This window comes from Salmo salar, chromosome 05 (genome assembly GCF_965601325.2).
Source record: "Salmo salar chromosome 05, fSalSal1, whole genome shotgun sequence".
Classification (NCBI taxonomy): Eukaryota; Metazoa; Chordata; class Actinopteri; order Salmoniformes; family Salmonidae; genus Salmo; species Salmo salar.
The window spans coordinates 5,436,300-5,449,633 of NC_138295.1; the positions used below are offsets into that span (position 1 = coordinate 5,436,300).

The window sequence follows — 13,334 nt, forward strand, 5'->3', positions numbered from 1 at the left end:
TGGGTGCTGAGATAATTGACATCCTGTCATGTTGCGACTATTTTACTCGTGTGTGTGCGTCAAAATATTTTTCTGTCGTTTTTATTTACGAGCACCAGTACGCCTTGAAAAATTAAGTATTCTAGCGTCAATTTGTCATATGTGTTCCTTGTTCTCCTAAATGTCTTTGTGAGCCTACATTTTTCAACTTAGATGTGCTCCTTGTTAAAACAAACAGGTCAGTGTGGAGCCATATATATATATATATATGAGACGAGGGTTCAATCTGCTGGTCTTGTCAGTTTGTGATGAAGCGTTGAGCTTGCTGGGCCTTAAACAATAAGCACAGTGACTCCTTTCACCTCCCGAACCAAGGACACACTCTGACGAGGCCCAAATGGCAGCCCTATGGTGGGTAGTGCACTATATAAGGAACGAGGTTCCATTTGGGACTCAACCAGACTGGCTGGTTGCTTTACGCAGAGAGACATAAGCAAGGTGAGAGGATGGCTCTTCCATTAATAAGGAGTCTAGCTGTTTGTCCCCGTGTTAATCAAGGTACGACGCTAACACATCGGCCTTAAAGGATGAAGATTTCCCGCTTTTAAACACCGCTCTGTTACCCACAGACGCTGCCTGTCTCACAGGTCCGTGTCCTTGTTTCGGGAGTGTGTAGGTAAACAAAAAAACATATACCTCAAATCTTATCCGGCATGAAGAGGGAGAAAGCAGCTCGTCTGGAAGACTGTCCTTCAAACAGATAGTTTCCGTAGGATCGTCAGCGAGCTACGGAGTTTACCCCATGACACTTTCTGATTCCAACGCTGTTTGTTCTGGAGGACGAGAGATTCAGAACCCAGTTTCTGTCAAGCAATGCGTTTCTAGTAGTTTCTATATGAATAAACAAACGTTGGTTGATTCTTGCCTTCCAGAGAACCACATTCTGGAGGATGTGAACAAGTGTGTGATAGCGCTGCAGGAGAAGGATGTGGACGGACTGGACCGTACGGCCGGCGCCATCCGTGGCCGCGCTGCCCGAGTGGTCCATGTGGTCACATGTGAGATGGACAACTATGAGCCTGGAGTCTACACAGAGAAGGTTCTGGAGGCCACCAAGCTACTCACTAACACAGGTAACATCTCTCTCTCTCTGTTCTCTCTCTCTCTGTTCTCTCTCTCTCTGTTCTCTCTGTCTCTGTTCTCTCTCTCTCTGTTCTCTCTGTCTCTGTTCTCTCTCTCTCTGTTCTCTCTGTCTCTGTTCTCTCTCTCTCTGTTCTCTCTGTCTATACCAGGGGAGGGGGGTTGAGTCCCAAGTCCTTTATAGTGCAGTACTTTTTTTAATTGTATTTTTTTATTTTTTAAAGAGAGTGGACTCCATATTCTATGGGCAGGTAACCTAGTGGTTAGTAACCAGGTTAGGGTACGGCAGGTAACCTAGTGGTTAGTAACCAGGTTAGGGTACGACAGGTAACCTAGTGGTTAGTGACCAGGTTAGGGTACGACAGGTAGCCTAGTGGTTAGTAACCAGGTTAGGGTACGGCAGGTAGCCTAGTGGTTAGTAACCAGGTTAGGGTACGGCAGGTAACCTAGTGGTTAGTAACCAGGTTAGGGGACGGCAGGTAACCTAGTGGTTAGTAACCAGGTTAGGGGACGGCAGGTAGCCTAGTGGTTAGTAACCAGGTTAGGGGCGACAGGTAGCCTAGTGGTTGGAGTGTAGGGGCGGCAGGTAGCCTAGTGGTTAGTAACCAGGTTAGGGGACGGCAGGTAACCTAGTGGTTAGTAACCAGGTTAGGGGACGGCAGGTAGCCTAGTGGTTAGTAACCAGGTTAGGGGACGGCAGGTAACCTAGTGGTTAGTAACCAGGTTAGGGGTGGCAGGTAGCCTAGTGGTTAGTAACCAGGTTAGGGGCGGCAGGTAGCCTAGTGGTTAGTAACCAGGTTAGGGGCGACAGGTAGCCTAGTGGTTGGAGTGTAGGGGCGGCAGGTAGCCTAGTGGTTAGTAACCAGGTTAGGGGACGGCAGGTAACCTAGTGGTTAGTAACCAGGTTAGGGGACGGCAGGTAGCCTAGTGGTTAGTAACCAGGTTAGGGGACGGCAGGTAACCTAGTGGTTAGTAACCAGGTTAGGGGTGGCAGGTAGCCTAGTGGTTAGTAACCAGGTTAGGGGCGGCAGGTAGCCTAGTGGTTAGTAACCAGGTTAGGGGCGGCAGGTAGCTTAGTGGTTAGTAACCAGGTTAGGGGCGGCAGGTAGCCTAGTGGTTAGTAACCAGGTTAGGGGCGGCAGGTAGCCTAGTGGTTAGTAACCAGGTTAGGGGCGGCAGGTAGCTTAGTGGTTAGTAACCAGGTTAGGGTACGGCAGGTAACCTAGTGGTTAGTAACCAGGTTAGGGGCGGCAGGTAACCTAGTGGGTAGTAACCAAGTTAGGGGCGGCAGGTAGCCTAGTGGTTAGTAACCAGGTCCGGGACGGCAGGTAGCCTAGCGGTTAGTGACCAGGTTCGGGGACGGCAGGTAGCCTAGTGGTTAGTGACCAGGTCCGGGACGGCAGGTAGCCTAGTGGTTAGTAACCAGGTAAGGGGGGGGCAGGTAGCCTAGTGGTTAGTAACCAGGTAAGGGGGGGGCAGGTAGCCTAGTGGTTAGTGACCAGGTTAGGGGACGGCAGGTAGCCTAGTGGTTAGTAACCAGGTTAGGGTACGGCAGGTAGCCTAGTGGTTAGTAACCAGGTTAGGGGGAGGCAGGTAGCCTAGTGGTTAGTAACCAGGTTAGGGGGAGGCAGGTAGCCTAGTGGTTAGTAACCAGGTTAGGGGGAGGCAGGTAGCCTAGTGGTTAGTAACCAGGTTAGGGGGAGGCAGGTAGCCTAGTGGTTAGTAACCAGGTCCGGGACGGCAGGTAACCTAGTGGTTAGTAACCAGGTTAGGGGGAGGCAGGTAGCCTAGTGGTTAGTAACCAGGTTAGGGGGAGGCAGGTAGCCTAGTGGTTAGTAACCAGGTCCGGGACGGCAGGTAGCCTAGTGGTTAGTAACCAGGTCCGGGACGGCAGGTAGCCTAGTGGTTAGTAACCAGGTTAGGGGGGGCAGGTAGCCTAGTGGTTAGTGACCAGGTTAGGGGCGGCAGGTAGCCTAGTGGTTAGTAACCAGGTTAGGGTGCGGCAGGTAGCCTAGTGGTTAGTAACCAGGTTAGGGGCGGCAGGTAGCCTAGTGGTTAGTGACCAGGATAAGGGGCGGCAGGTAGCCTAGTGGTTAGTAACCAGGTCCGGGACGGCAGGTAGCCTAGTGGTTAGTAACCAGGTCCGGGGCGGCAGGTAGCCTAGTGGTTAGTAACCAGGTTCGGGACGGCAGGTAGCCTAGTGGTTAGTAACCAGGTCCGGGGACGGCAGGTAGCCTAGTGGTTAGTGACCAGGTAAGGGGGGGGCAGGTAGCCTAGTGGTTAGTAACCAGGTTCGGGACGGCAGGTAACCTAGTGGTTAGTAACCAGGTAAGGGGGGGCAGGTAGCCTAGTGGTTAGTAACCAGGTTAGGGGTGGCAGGTAACCTAGTGGTTAGTAACCAGGTTAGGGGTGGCAGGTAGCCTAGTGGTTAGTGACCAGGTTAGGGGCGACAGGTAGCCTAGTGGTTAGTAACCAGGTTAGGGGCGGCAGGTAGCCTAGTGGTTAGTAACCAGGTTAGGGGCGGCAGGTAGCTTAGTGGTTAGTGACCAGGTTCGGGGTGGCAGGTAGCCTAGTGGTTAGTAACCAGGTTCGGGACGGCAGGTAGCCTAGTGGTTAGTAACCAGGTTAGGGGGCGGCAGGTAACCTAGTGGTTAGTAACCAGGTTAGGGGCGGCAGGTAGCCTAGTGGTTAGTAACCAGGTTAGGGGCGGCAGGTAGCCTAGTGGTTAGTAACCAGGTTAGGGGACGGCAGGTAGCCTAGTGGGTAGTAACCAGGTTAGGGGCGGCAGGTAGCCTAGTGGGTAGTAACCAGGTTAGGGGCGGCAGGTAGCCTAGTGGGTAGTAACCAGGTTAGGGGCGGCAGGTAGCCTAGTGGGTAGTAACCAGGTTAGGGGCGGCAGGTAGCTTAGTGGTTAGTAACCAGGTTAGGGGGCGGCAGGTAGCCTAGTGGGTAGTAACCAGGTTAGGGGCGGCAGGTAGCCTAGTGGGTAGTAACCAGGTTAGGGGCGGCAGGTAGCCTAGTGGTTAGTAACCAGGTCCGGGGACGGCAGGTAGCCTAGTGGTTAGTAACCAGGTCCGGGACGGCAGGTAGCCTAGTGGTTAGTAACCAGGTCCGGGACGACAGGTAGCCTAGTGGTTAGTAACCAGGTTGGGGGGCGGCAGGTAGCCTAGTGGTTAGTGTTGGGCCAGTAACTGAAAGGTTGCTAGATTGAATCCCCGAGCTGACAAGGTATAAATCTGTTGTTCTGCTCCTGAACAAGACAGTTAACCCACTGTTCCTAGGCTGTCATTGTAAATAAGAATTAGTTCTTAATTGACCTGCCTAGTTAAAGGACAAAAAAATAAAAAATAAATCTGGATTAGGTAATGTGCCATGTTGGTGCTGCTGCTCACCCAGACCCTGCTGGAGATCACAGGTACTCAGCTTCCTGCTTTTGGTCTTTATGATCACTATGGAGCTGTGGGCCTAGTAGCCTGTTGGTGACCGGTGTGGTGTTGGGATACACTGCTGTTTTTCCTGTGTACAATAGATACAACGTTACACATTTGATTGCCATCCCTTGTTTCTGCCACCTCCTCCAGTCATGCCCAGGTTCACAGAGCAGGTGGAGGCAGCGGTAGAGGCTCTGAGTGCCAACCCCACTCTCCCCGTTGACGAGAACGAGTTCATCGACGCCTCTCGTCTGGTCTACGATGGAGTCCGCGACATCCGCAAGGCCGTGCTGATGATCAGGGTGAGTGTACACACTAGACACTAAGTCGTGCACTATTTAATGAGGCTTAACTGTCCTTTACTGCACTGTTGTCATAGTCATGTGAGTCTACACACTAATGACGTCGTGCGCTATTTGTTACTCCTTCACTTAAATGGCTTATGGTAGAGAAATGAACATTCAATTCTCTGGTAACAGCTCTGGTGGACGTTCCTGCAGTCAGCATGTCAATTGTACGCTCACTCAAAACTTGAGACGTCTGTCATTGTGTTGTGTGACAAAACTACACAGTTAAGTGGCATTTTGTTGTCCTCCGTACAGTGTGCACCAGTGTAATGATCGTTTGCCTGTCCATGCGAGCGAGCCCGTACGTGATCTCAAATAGCTGATGCTCTTTGCAACTTATTGGTACATTTATTTGATGAAACATAACGATTTGGCCTTACTGCTATTAACCCGTAGAAATGCATTGAATAACAGATTCATACATGGGGAAAAGTTGTTCTGAATTGTCTGTCCTATATCTGAGAGATTTAAGGAAGATCAGGAAAGGATTTAGATTTTTTTAGCACATTTTAAACACTTTTTTTTGGGGGGGGGGGCACTAAACTACTTCCATATAGACTAATGAAAAGCCTGGCTTCTTAGGAGTCCAACTCTGGTTCAGTCTTACCATCGACCCATCGAACGTCACGGCGTTCAAATAGCAGAACAACAACAATGCTCTGGTCGCACCGGTGGGGGGCTCTGGTCGCACCGGTGGGGGGGCTCTGGTCGCACCGGTGGGGGGCTCTGGTCGCACCGGTGGGGGGCTCTGGTCGCACCGGTGGGGGGCTCTGGTCGCACCGGTGGGGGGGCTCTGGTCGCACCGGTGGGGGGGCTCTGGTCGCACCGGTGGGGGGCTCTGGTCGCACCGGTGGGGGGCTCTGGTCGCACCGGTGGGGGGCTCTGGTCGCACCGGTGGGGGGCTCTGGTCGCACCGGTGGGGGGCTCTGGTCGCACCGGTGGGGGGCTCTGGTCGCACCGGTGGGGGGGCTCTGGTCGCACCGGTGGGGGGCTCTGGTCGCACCGGTGGGGGGCTCTGGTCGCACCGGTGGGGGGCTCTGGTCGCACCGGTGGGGGGGCTCTGGTCGCACCGTCATTACACTTCATTTAACGTTAGAAGTTTCCCAGGCTGCACCGGGAGGAGAGGAAGAAGACATTCCTCTGTGACTGTTGTAGCTGGCTGCACCGGGGCATTTGTCATACATCACACTGCTCTAACAGCTTTTTACAATATTTTCTAATTTAGTTTTTTCACTTTTTCCTCCCCTGTACCCTCCCTTTCTCCTCATTCTTCCTCTTACTACCCTGTTCGTTTCCTCTTCCCTCCCCCCTTTCCTTCCATCACCTGACACCTCTCTTCTCCCTCTCTCTTCTCCCTCTCTCTTCTCCCTCTCTCTTCTCCCTCTCTCTTCTCCCTCTCTCTTCTCCCTCTCTCTTCTCCCTCTCTCTTCTCCCTCTCTCTTCTCCCTCTCTCTTATCCCTCTCTTATCCCTCTCTTTCTCCCTCTCTCTTCTCCCTCTCTCTTCTCCCTCTCTCTTCTCCCTCTCTCTTCTCCCTCTCTCTTCTCCCTCTCTCTTCTCCCTCTCTCTTCTCCCTCTCTCTTCTCCCTCTCTCTTCTCTCTCTCTTCTCCCTCTCTCTTCTCTCTCTCTTCTCCCTCTCTCTTCTCCCTCTCTCTTCTCTCTCTCTTCTCCCTCTCTCTTCTCTCTCTCTCTTCTCCCTCTCTCTTCTCCCTCTCTCTTCTCCCTCTCTCTTCTCCCCCTCTCTTCTCCCCCTCTCTTCTCCCTCTCTCTTCTCCCTCTCTCTTCTCCCTCTCTCTTCTCCCTCTCTCTTCTCCCTTCTCCCTCTCTCTTCTCCCTCTCTCTTCTCCCTCTCTCTTCTCCCTCTCTCTTCTCCCTCTCTCTTCTCCCTCTCTCTTCTCCCTCTCTCTTCTCCCTCTCTCTTCTCCCTCTCTCTTCTCCCCCTCCCTTCTCCCTCTCTCTTCTCCCTCTCTCTTCTCCCTCTCTCTTCTCCCCTCTCTCTTCTCCCTCTCTCTTCTCCTGTAGACTCCTGAAGAGCTGGATGACTCTGACTTTGAGACGGAGGACTTTGATGTTCGCAGCAGGACCAGCGTTCAGACAGAAGATGACCAGCTTATCGCAGGCCAGAGTGCCAGGGTGAGTCCACACACACCCTTCTCTTCCTCCGCCCCTCTATAGGCCGTCTCAGTGGGTAATACACCTTGTTCACGCCAGGACTCCCTTGACCCCCTCTCTCATACTAGCCTCGACTCTCCATTCAGACAGACATGGTTACCCAGACTCCCCCTCTCTCATACTAGCCTGGACTCTCCATTCAGACAGACATGGTTACCCAGACTCCCCCTCTCTCATACTAGCCTCGACTCTCCATTCAGACAGACATGGTTACCCAGACTCCCCCTCTCTCATACTAGCCTGGACTCTCCATTCAGACAGACATGGTTACCCAGACTCCCCCTCTCTCATACTAGCTGGACTCTCCATTCAGACAGACATGGTTACCCAGACTCCCCCTCTCTCATACTAGCCTGGACTCTCCATTCAGACAGACATGGTTACCCAGACTCCCCCTCTCTCATACTAGCCTGGACTCTCTGTTCAGACAGACATGGTTACCCAGACTCCCCCTCTCTCATACTAGCCTGGACTCTCTGTTCAGACAGACATGGTTACCCAGACTCCCCCTCTCTCATACTAGCCTGGACTCTCCATTCAGACAGACATGGTTACCCAGACTCCTCCTCTCTCATACTAGCCTGGACTCTCTGTTCAGACAGACATGGTTACCCAGACTCCCCCTCTCTCATACTAGCCTGGACTCTCCATTCAGACAGACATGGTTACCCAGACTCCCCCTCTCTCATACTAGCCTGGACTCTCTGTTCAGACAGACATGGTTACCCAGACTCCCCCTCTCTCATACTAGCCTGGACTCTCCATTCAGACAGACATGGTTACCCAGACTCCCCCTCTCTCATACTAGCTGGACTCTACGTTCAGACAGACGTGGTTACCCAGACTCCCCCTCTCTCATACTAGCCTGGACTCTCTGTTCAGACAGACATGGTTACCCAGACTCCCCCTCTCTCATACTAGCCTGGACTCTCCATTCAGTCAGACATGGTTACCCAGACTCCCCCTCTCTCATACTAGCTGGACTCTACGTTCAGACAGACATGGTTACCCAGACTCCCCCTCTCTCATACTAGCCTGGACTCTCTGTTCAGACAGACATGGTTACCCAGACTCCCCCTCTCTCATACTAGCTGCCAGGACAGATCTGACAACATGTAAGGCTTACGGGGAAGGGACAGGGAGTGAGTCGGGACTGGCTATGATTTGTATTTTGCCAAGGCAGCAGCTACTCTTCCTGGCGTCCAGCAAAATTAAGGCAGTTTATACAGTTTTTAAAAACATTACAATACATTCTGAGACTGTGTGCCATCAGGCCCCTACGCCACCACTACCAAATCTTGTGTCTGGGCCTATGTTTGTGTTGCTTCACAGTTCCCGCTGTTCCATAAGGTGTATTTTTGTTACTGCTTGCATCAGTTGAAGTCAGAAGTTTACATACACCTTAGCCAAATACATTTAAACTCAGTTTTTCACAATTCCTGACATTGAATCCTAGTAAAAATTCCTTGTCTTAACTCAATTAGGATCACCACTTTATTTTAAGAATGTGAAATGTCAGAATAATAGTAGTGATTTATTTCAGCTTTTATTTCTTTCATCACATTCCCTGTGGGTCAGATGTTTACATAGACTCAATTTGTATTTGGTAGCATTGCCTTTTTGTTTAACTTTGGGCAAACGTTTCGGGTAGCCTTCCACAAGCTTCCCACAATAAGTTGGGTGAATTGTGGCCCATTCCTCCTGACAGAGCTTGTGTAACTGAGTCAGGTTTGTGGGCCTCTTTGCTCGCACACGCCTTTTCAGTTCTGCCCACACATTTTCCATGGGATTGATGTCAGGGCTTTGTGATGGCCATTCCAATACCTTGACTTTGTTGTCCTTAAGCCATTTTGCCACAACTTTGGAAGTATGCTTGGGGTCATTGTCCATTTGGAAGACCCATTTGCGACCAAGCTTTAACTTCCTGACTGATGTCTTGAGATGTTGCTTCAATATATCCACATAATTTTCCTGCCTCATGATGCCATCTATTTTGATGTGCACCAGTCCCTCCTGCAGCAAAGCACCCCCACAACATGATGCTGCCACCCCCGTTCTTCACGGTTGGGATGGTGTTCTTCGGCTTGCAAGCCTCCCCCTTTTTACTCCAAACATAACGATGGTCATTATGGGCAAACAGTTCTATTTTTCTTTCATCAGACCAGAGCAGAGGACATTTCTCCAAAAAGTATGATCTTTGTCCCCATGTGCAGTTGCAAACCGTAGTCTGGCTTTTCTATGGCGGTTTTGGAGCAGTGGCTTCCTCCTTGTCGATATAGGACTCGTTTTACTGTGAATATAGATACTTTTGTACCTGTTTCCTCCAGCATCTTCACAAGGTCCTTTGCTGTTGTTCTGGGATTGATTTGCACTTTTCACACCAAAGTACGTTCATCTCTAGGAGACAGAACGCGTCTCCTTCCTGAGAGGTATGATGGCTGCGTGGTCCCATGGTGTTTATACTTGCGTACTATTGTTTGGACAGATGAACGTGGTACCTTCAGGCGTTTGGAAATTGCTCCCAAGGATGAACCAGACTTGTGGAGGTCTACAAAAAAAAATTCTGAGGTCTTGGCTGATTTCTTTTGATTTCCCCATGATGTCAAGCAAAGAGGCAGTGAGTTTGAAGGTAGGCCTTGAAATACATCTACAGGTACACCTCCAATTGACTCAAATGATGTCAATTAGCCTATCAGAAGCTTCTAAAGCCATGACATTTTCTGGAATTTTTTCCAAGCTGTTTAACTTCTATGGGCTATGTGGGACCCACCTGCGGGACACAGCCAGTGAAATATCAGGGCGGCAAATTGAAAAACAACAATGTCATAATTCAACTTTCTCAAATATACGACTATTTTACACCGTTTTAACCTCTTACATCTAGACGTTCCGCTAGCGGAACACCTGCTCCAATATCCAATGATAGGCGTGGCGCGAATTACAAATTCCTCAAAAATGCAAAAACTTCAATTTTTCAAACATATGACTATTTCACAGCATTTTAAAGACAAGACTCTCCTTTATCTAACCACACTGTCCGATTTCAAAAAGGCTTTACAGCGAAAGCAAAACATTAGATTATGTCAGCAGAGTACCAAGCCAGAAATAATCAGACACCCATTTTTCAAGCCAGCATATAATGTCACAAAAACCCAGAAGACAGCTAAATGCAGCACTAACCTTTGATGATCTTCATCAGATGACACACCTAGGACATTATGTTATACAATACATGCATGTTTTGTTCAATGAAGTTCGTATTTATATCAAAAAACAGCTTTTTACATTAGCATGTGACGTTCAGAACTAGCATACCCCCCGCAAACTTCCGGGGAATTTGCTAACAATTTACTAAATTACTCACGATAAACGTTCACAAAAAGCATAACAATTATTTTAAGAATTATAGATACAGAACTCCTCTATGCACTCGATATGTCCGATTTTAAAATAGCTTTTTGGTGAAAGCACATTTTGCAATATTCTAAGTACATAGCCCGGCATCACAGGGCTAGCTATTTAGACACCCGGCAAGTTTAGCACTCACCAATATCAGATTTACTATTATAAAAGTTTGATTACCTTTTGTGTCTTCGTCGGAATGCACTCCCAGGACTGCTACTTCAATAACAAATGTTGGTTTGGTCCAAAATAATCCATCGTTATATCCAAATTGCGGCGTTTTGTTCGTGCGTTCCAGACACTATCTGAAAGGGTAAATGGCGCAATTCGTGACAAAAAAATCTAAATATTCCATTACCGTACTTCGAAGCATGTCAACCGCTGTTTAAAATCCATTTTTATGCCATTTTTCTCGTAAAAAAGCGATAATATTCCGACCGGGAATGTCCCTTTAGCTAAACAGAGGAAAGTAAACAAAGCTTTCGGTCGACGCGGGCACGAGCCTGAGTCTCACAGTACTGTAACCAGCCACTACCCAAACGCGCTACTTTTTACAAAAAAATTTACAAAAATACTCATCATAAACGTTGACAAAATATTAAACTGTTATTCAAAGAATTATAGATGAACATCTCCTTTATGCAACCGCTGTGACAGATTTCAAAAAAGCTTCACGGGGAAAGCACACTTTGCAATAATCTGAGTACGGCGCTCAGAAAAATACACTAGGCAATACAGTTACCCGCCATTTTGGAGTCATCTAAAATCATAAATAGCATTATAAATATTCACTTGCCTTTGATCTTCATCAGAAGTCACTTCCAGGAATCCCAGGTCCATAATAAATGTTTTGTTAGATAAATTATGGACTTTATGTCCAAATAATTCCTTGTTTGCGCATTCAGTAAACTACTACCAAATGTAAGAAGCGCGCCGAACATTTCACGACAAAAAGTTATATTTACGTTTGTTGAAACATGTCAAACGTTGTAAAACATCAATCTTTAGGGCATTTTTAACTTAGAACTTCAATAATATTCCAACCGGACGATTCCAGTGTTTTGGAACACAGCTACCTCACGTGAACGCGCGTAATTGTGGCCTGTCATTCTCTCGGTCATCAGACTCCAGGAGGTCTTGTTCGCTCTCTGTTGAAAAAAGCCTGAAGCACGTTCTAAAGACTGTTGACATCTAGTGGAAGCCTTAGGAAGTGCAAATTGAACCCTAAGTCACTGTATACTGAATAGGCCCAGTCTTGAAAAACTACAATCCACTTCCTGGTTGGATTTTTTTTCAGGTTTTTGCCTGCCATATGAGTTCTGTTATACTCACAGATAGCATTCAAACAGTTTTAGGAACTTCAGTGTTTTCTATCCAAATCTACTAATAATATGCGTGTTCTAGTTTCTGAGCCAGAGTAGTAACCTGTTTAACCTGTCTGGGCCAGTGGGACGCTTGCGTCCCACCCTAATCAACAGCCAGTGGAATCGCGTCGCGCTAAATGCAAAACCTCATAAATGCTGTAACTTCAATTTCTCAAACATATGACTATTTTACACCGTTTTATAGATACACCTCTCCTGAATCGAACCACGTTGTCCGATTTCAAAAAGGCTTTACAGCAAAAGCAAAACATTAGATTATGTCAGCAGAGTACCCAGCCAGAAATAATCACACAGCCATTTTCAAAGCAACTAGCATGCATCACAAATACCCAAAACACAGCTAAAGGCAGCACTAACCTTTGACAACCTTCATCAGATGACACTCCTAGGACATCATGTTACACAACACATGCATTTTTTGTTCGATAAAGTTAATATTTATATATAAAAACAGCATTTTACATCGGCGCATGACGTTCAGAAAATCTTTTCCCTCAAATGCTTCCGGTGAATTAGCGCTACAATTTACAAAATTACTATTCGAAAACATTGTTAAAATGTAATATTGTCATTCAAAGACTTATAGATTAACATGTCTTGAATGCCATGTCTTTGCCAGATTTAAAAATAACTTTACTGGGAAATCACACTTTGCAATAAACGACGTGGTATGCCCAGAAAAAAAGTCAAGGCTATAAATGTTGGAGCCATCTTGGAACGATCAACCATCAAAAATACTATTGTAAATGATCCCTTACCTTTGATTATCTTTATCAGATGGCACTTCTAGGAATCCCAGGTCCATAACAAATGTAGTTTTGTTCAAAAAAGTTAATAATTTATATCCCAATAGTGTTAGCGCGCTCCGAAGGCTAGTGAAAATGTACCGTGTGCGTCTGACTTGTCATCAGGAATGAGCAAAAAAAAATATTTAAGTTCGTTCAAACATGTCAAACGTTGTATAACATAAATCTTTAGGGGCTTTTTCAACCAGGGCTTCAATAATTTCCATTGGGACGGTTGCATTGTCTTTCAAAACGTTTCGAAAAGGGAGAGTACCCATGGGCGCCGACATCACAATGGTAATGGCCCATCCCCTGTGACCAAGATAAACAGCCTCTCTTTCAGTCAATTTTGATAGTAGGAGACTCAAACCACTTTGTAAAGACTGGGGACATCTAGTGGAAACCATAGGAAGTGCTAAATGATTCACAAGCCCCTGTGTGTTTCAATGGCAAATGTTTGAAGTGATATCCACACATCAGATTTCAGTTTCCTGTCAGGATTTGTCTCAGGGTTTTGACTGCCATATGAGTTCTGTTATACTCACAGACACCATTCAAACAGTTTTAGAAACTTTAGGGTGTTTTCTATCCAAATCAAACAATTATATGCATATTCTAGTTACTGGGCAGGAGTAGTAACCAGATTAAATCGGGTACGTTTTTTATCCGGCCGTGCAAATACTGCCCCCTATC

The 13,334-nt window shown here is 47.7% G+C and overlaps 1 protein-coding gene across 1 annotated transcript in view; it reads left to right on the top strand.

The window, feature by feature from the left end:
* Nucleotides 1-13,334, top strand: part of LOC106604127 (catenin (cadherin-associated protein), alpha 1) — a 246,912-nt gene that overhangs the window by 154,546 nt on the left and 79,032 nt on the right. The window contains exons 12-14 of the mRNA XM_082974984.1: nt 656-1,112; nt 4,701-4,852; nt 6,920-7,030. Coding sequence (XP_082831110.1) covers nt 656-1,112; nt 4,701-4,852; nt 6,920-7,030 — 720 coding nt within the window. The remainder of the gene's footprint in view (nt 1-655; nt 1,113-4,700; nt 4,853-6,919; nt 7,031-13,334) is intronic.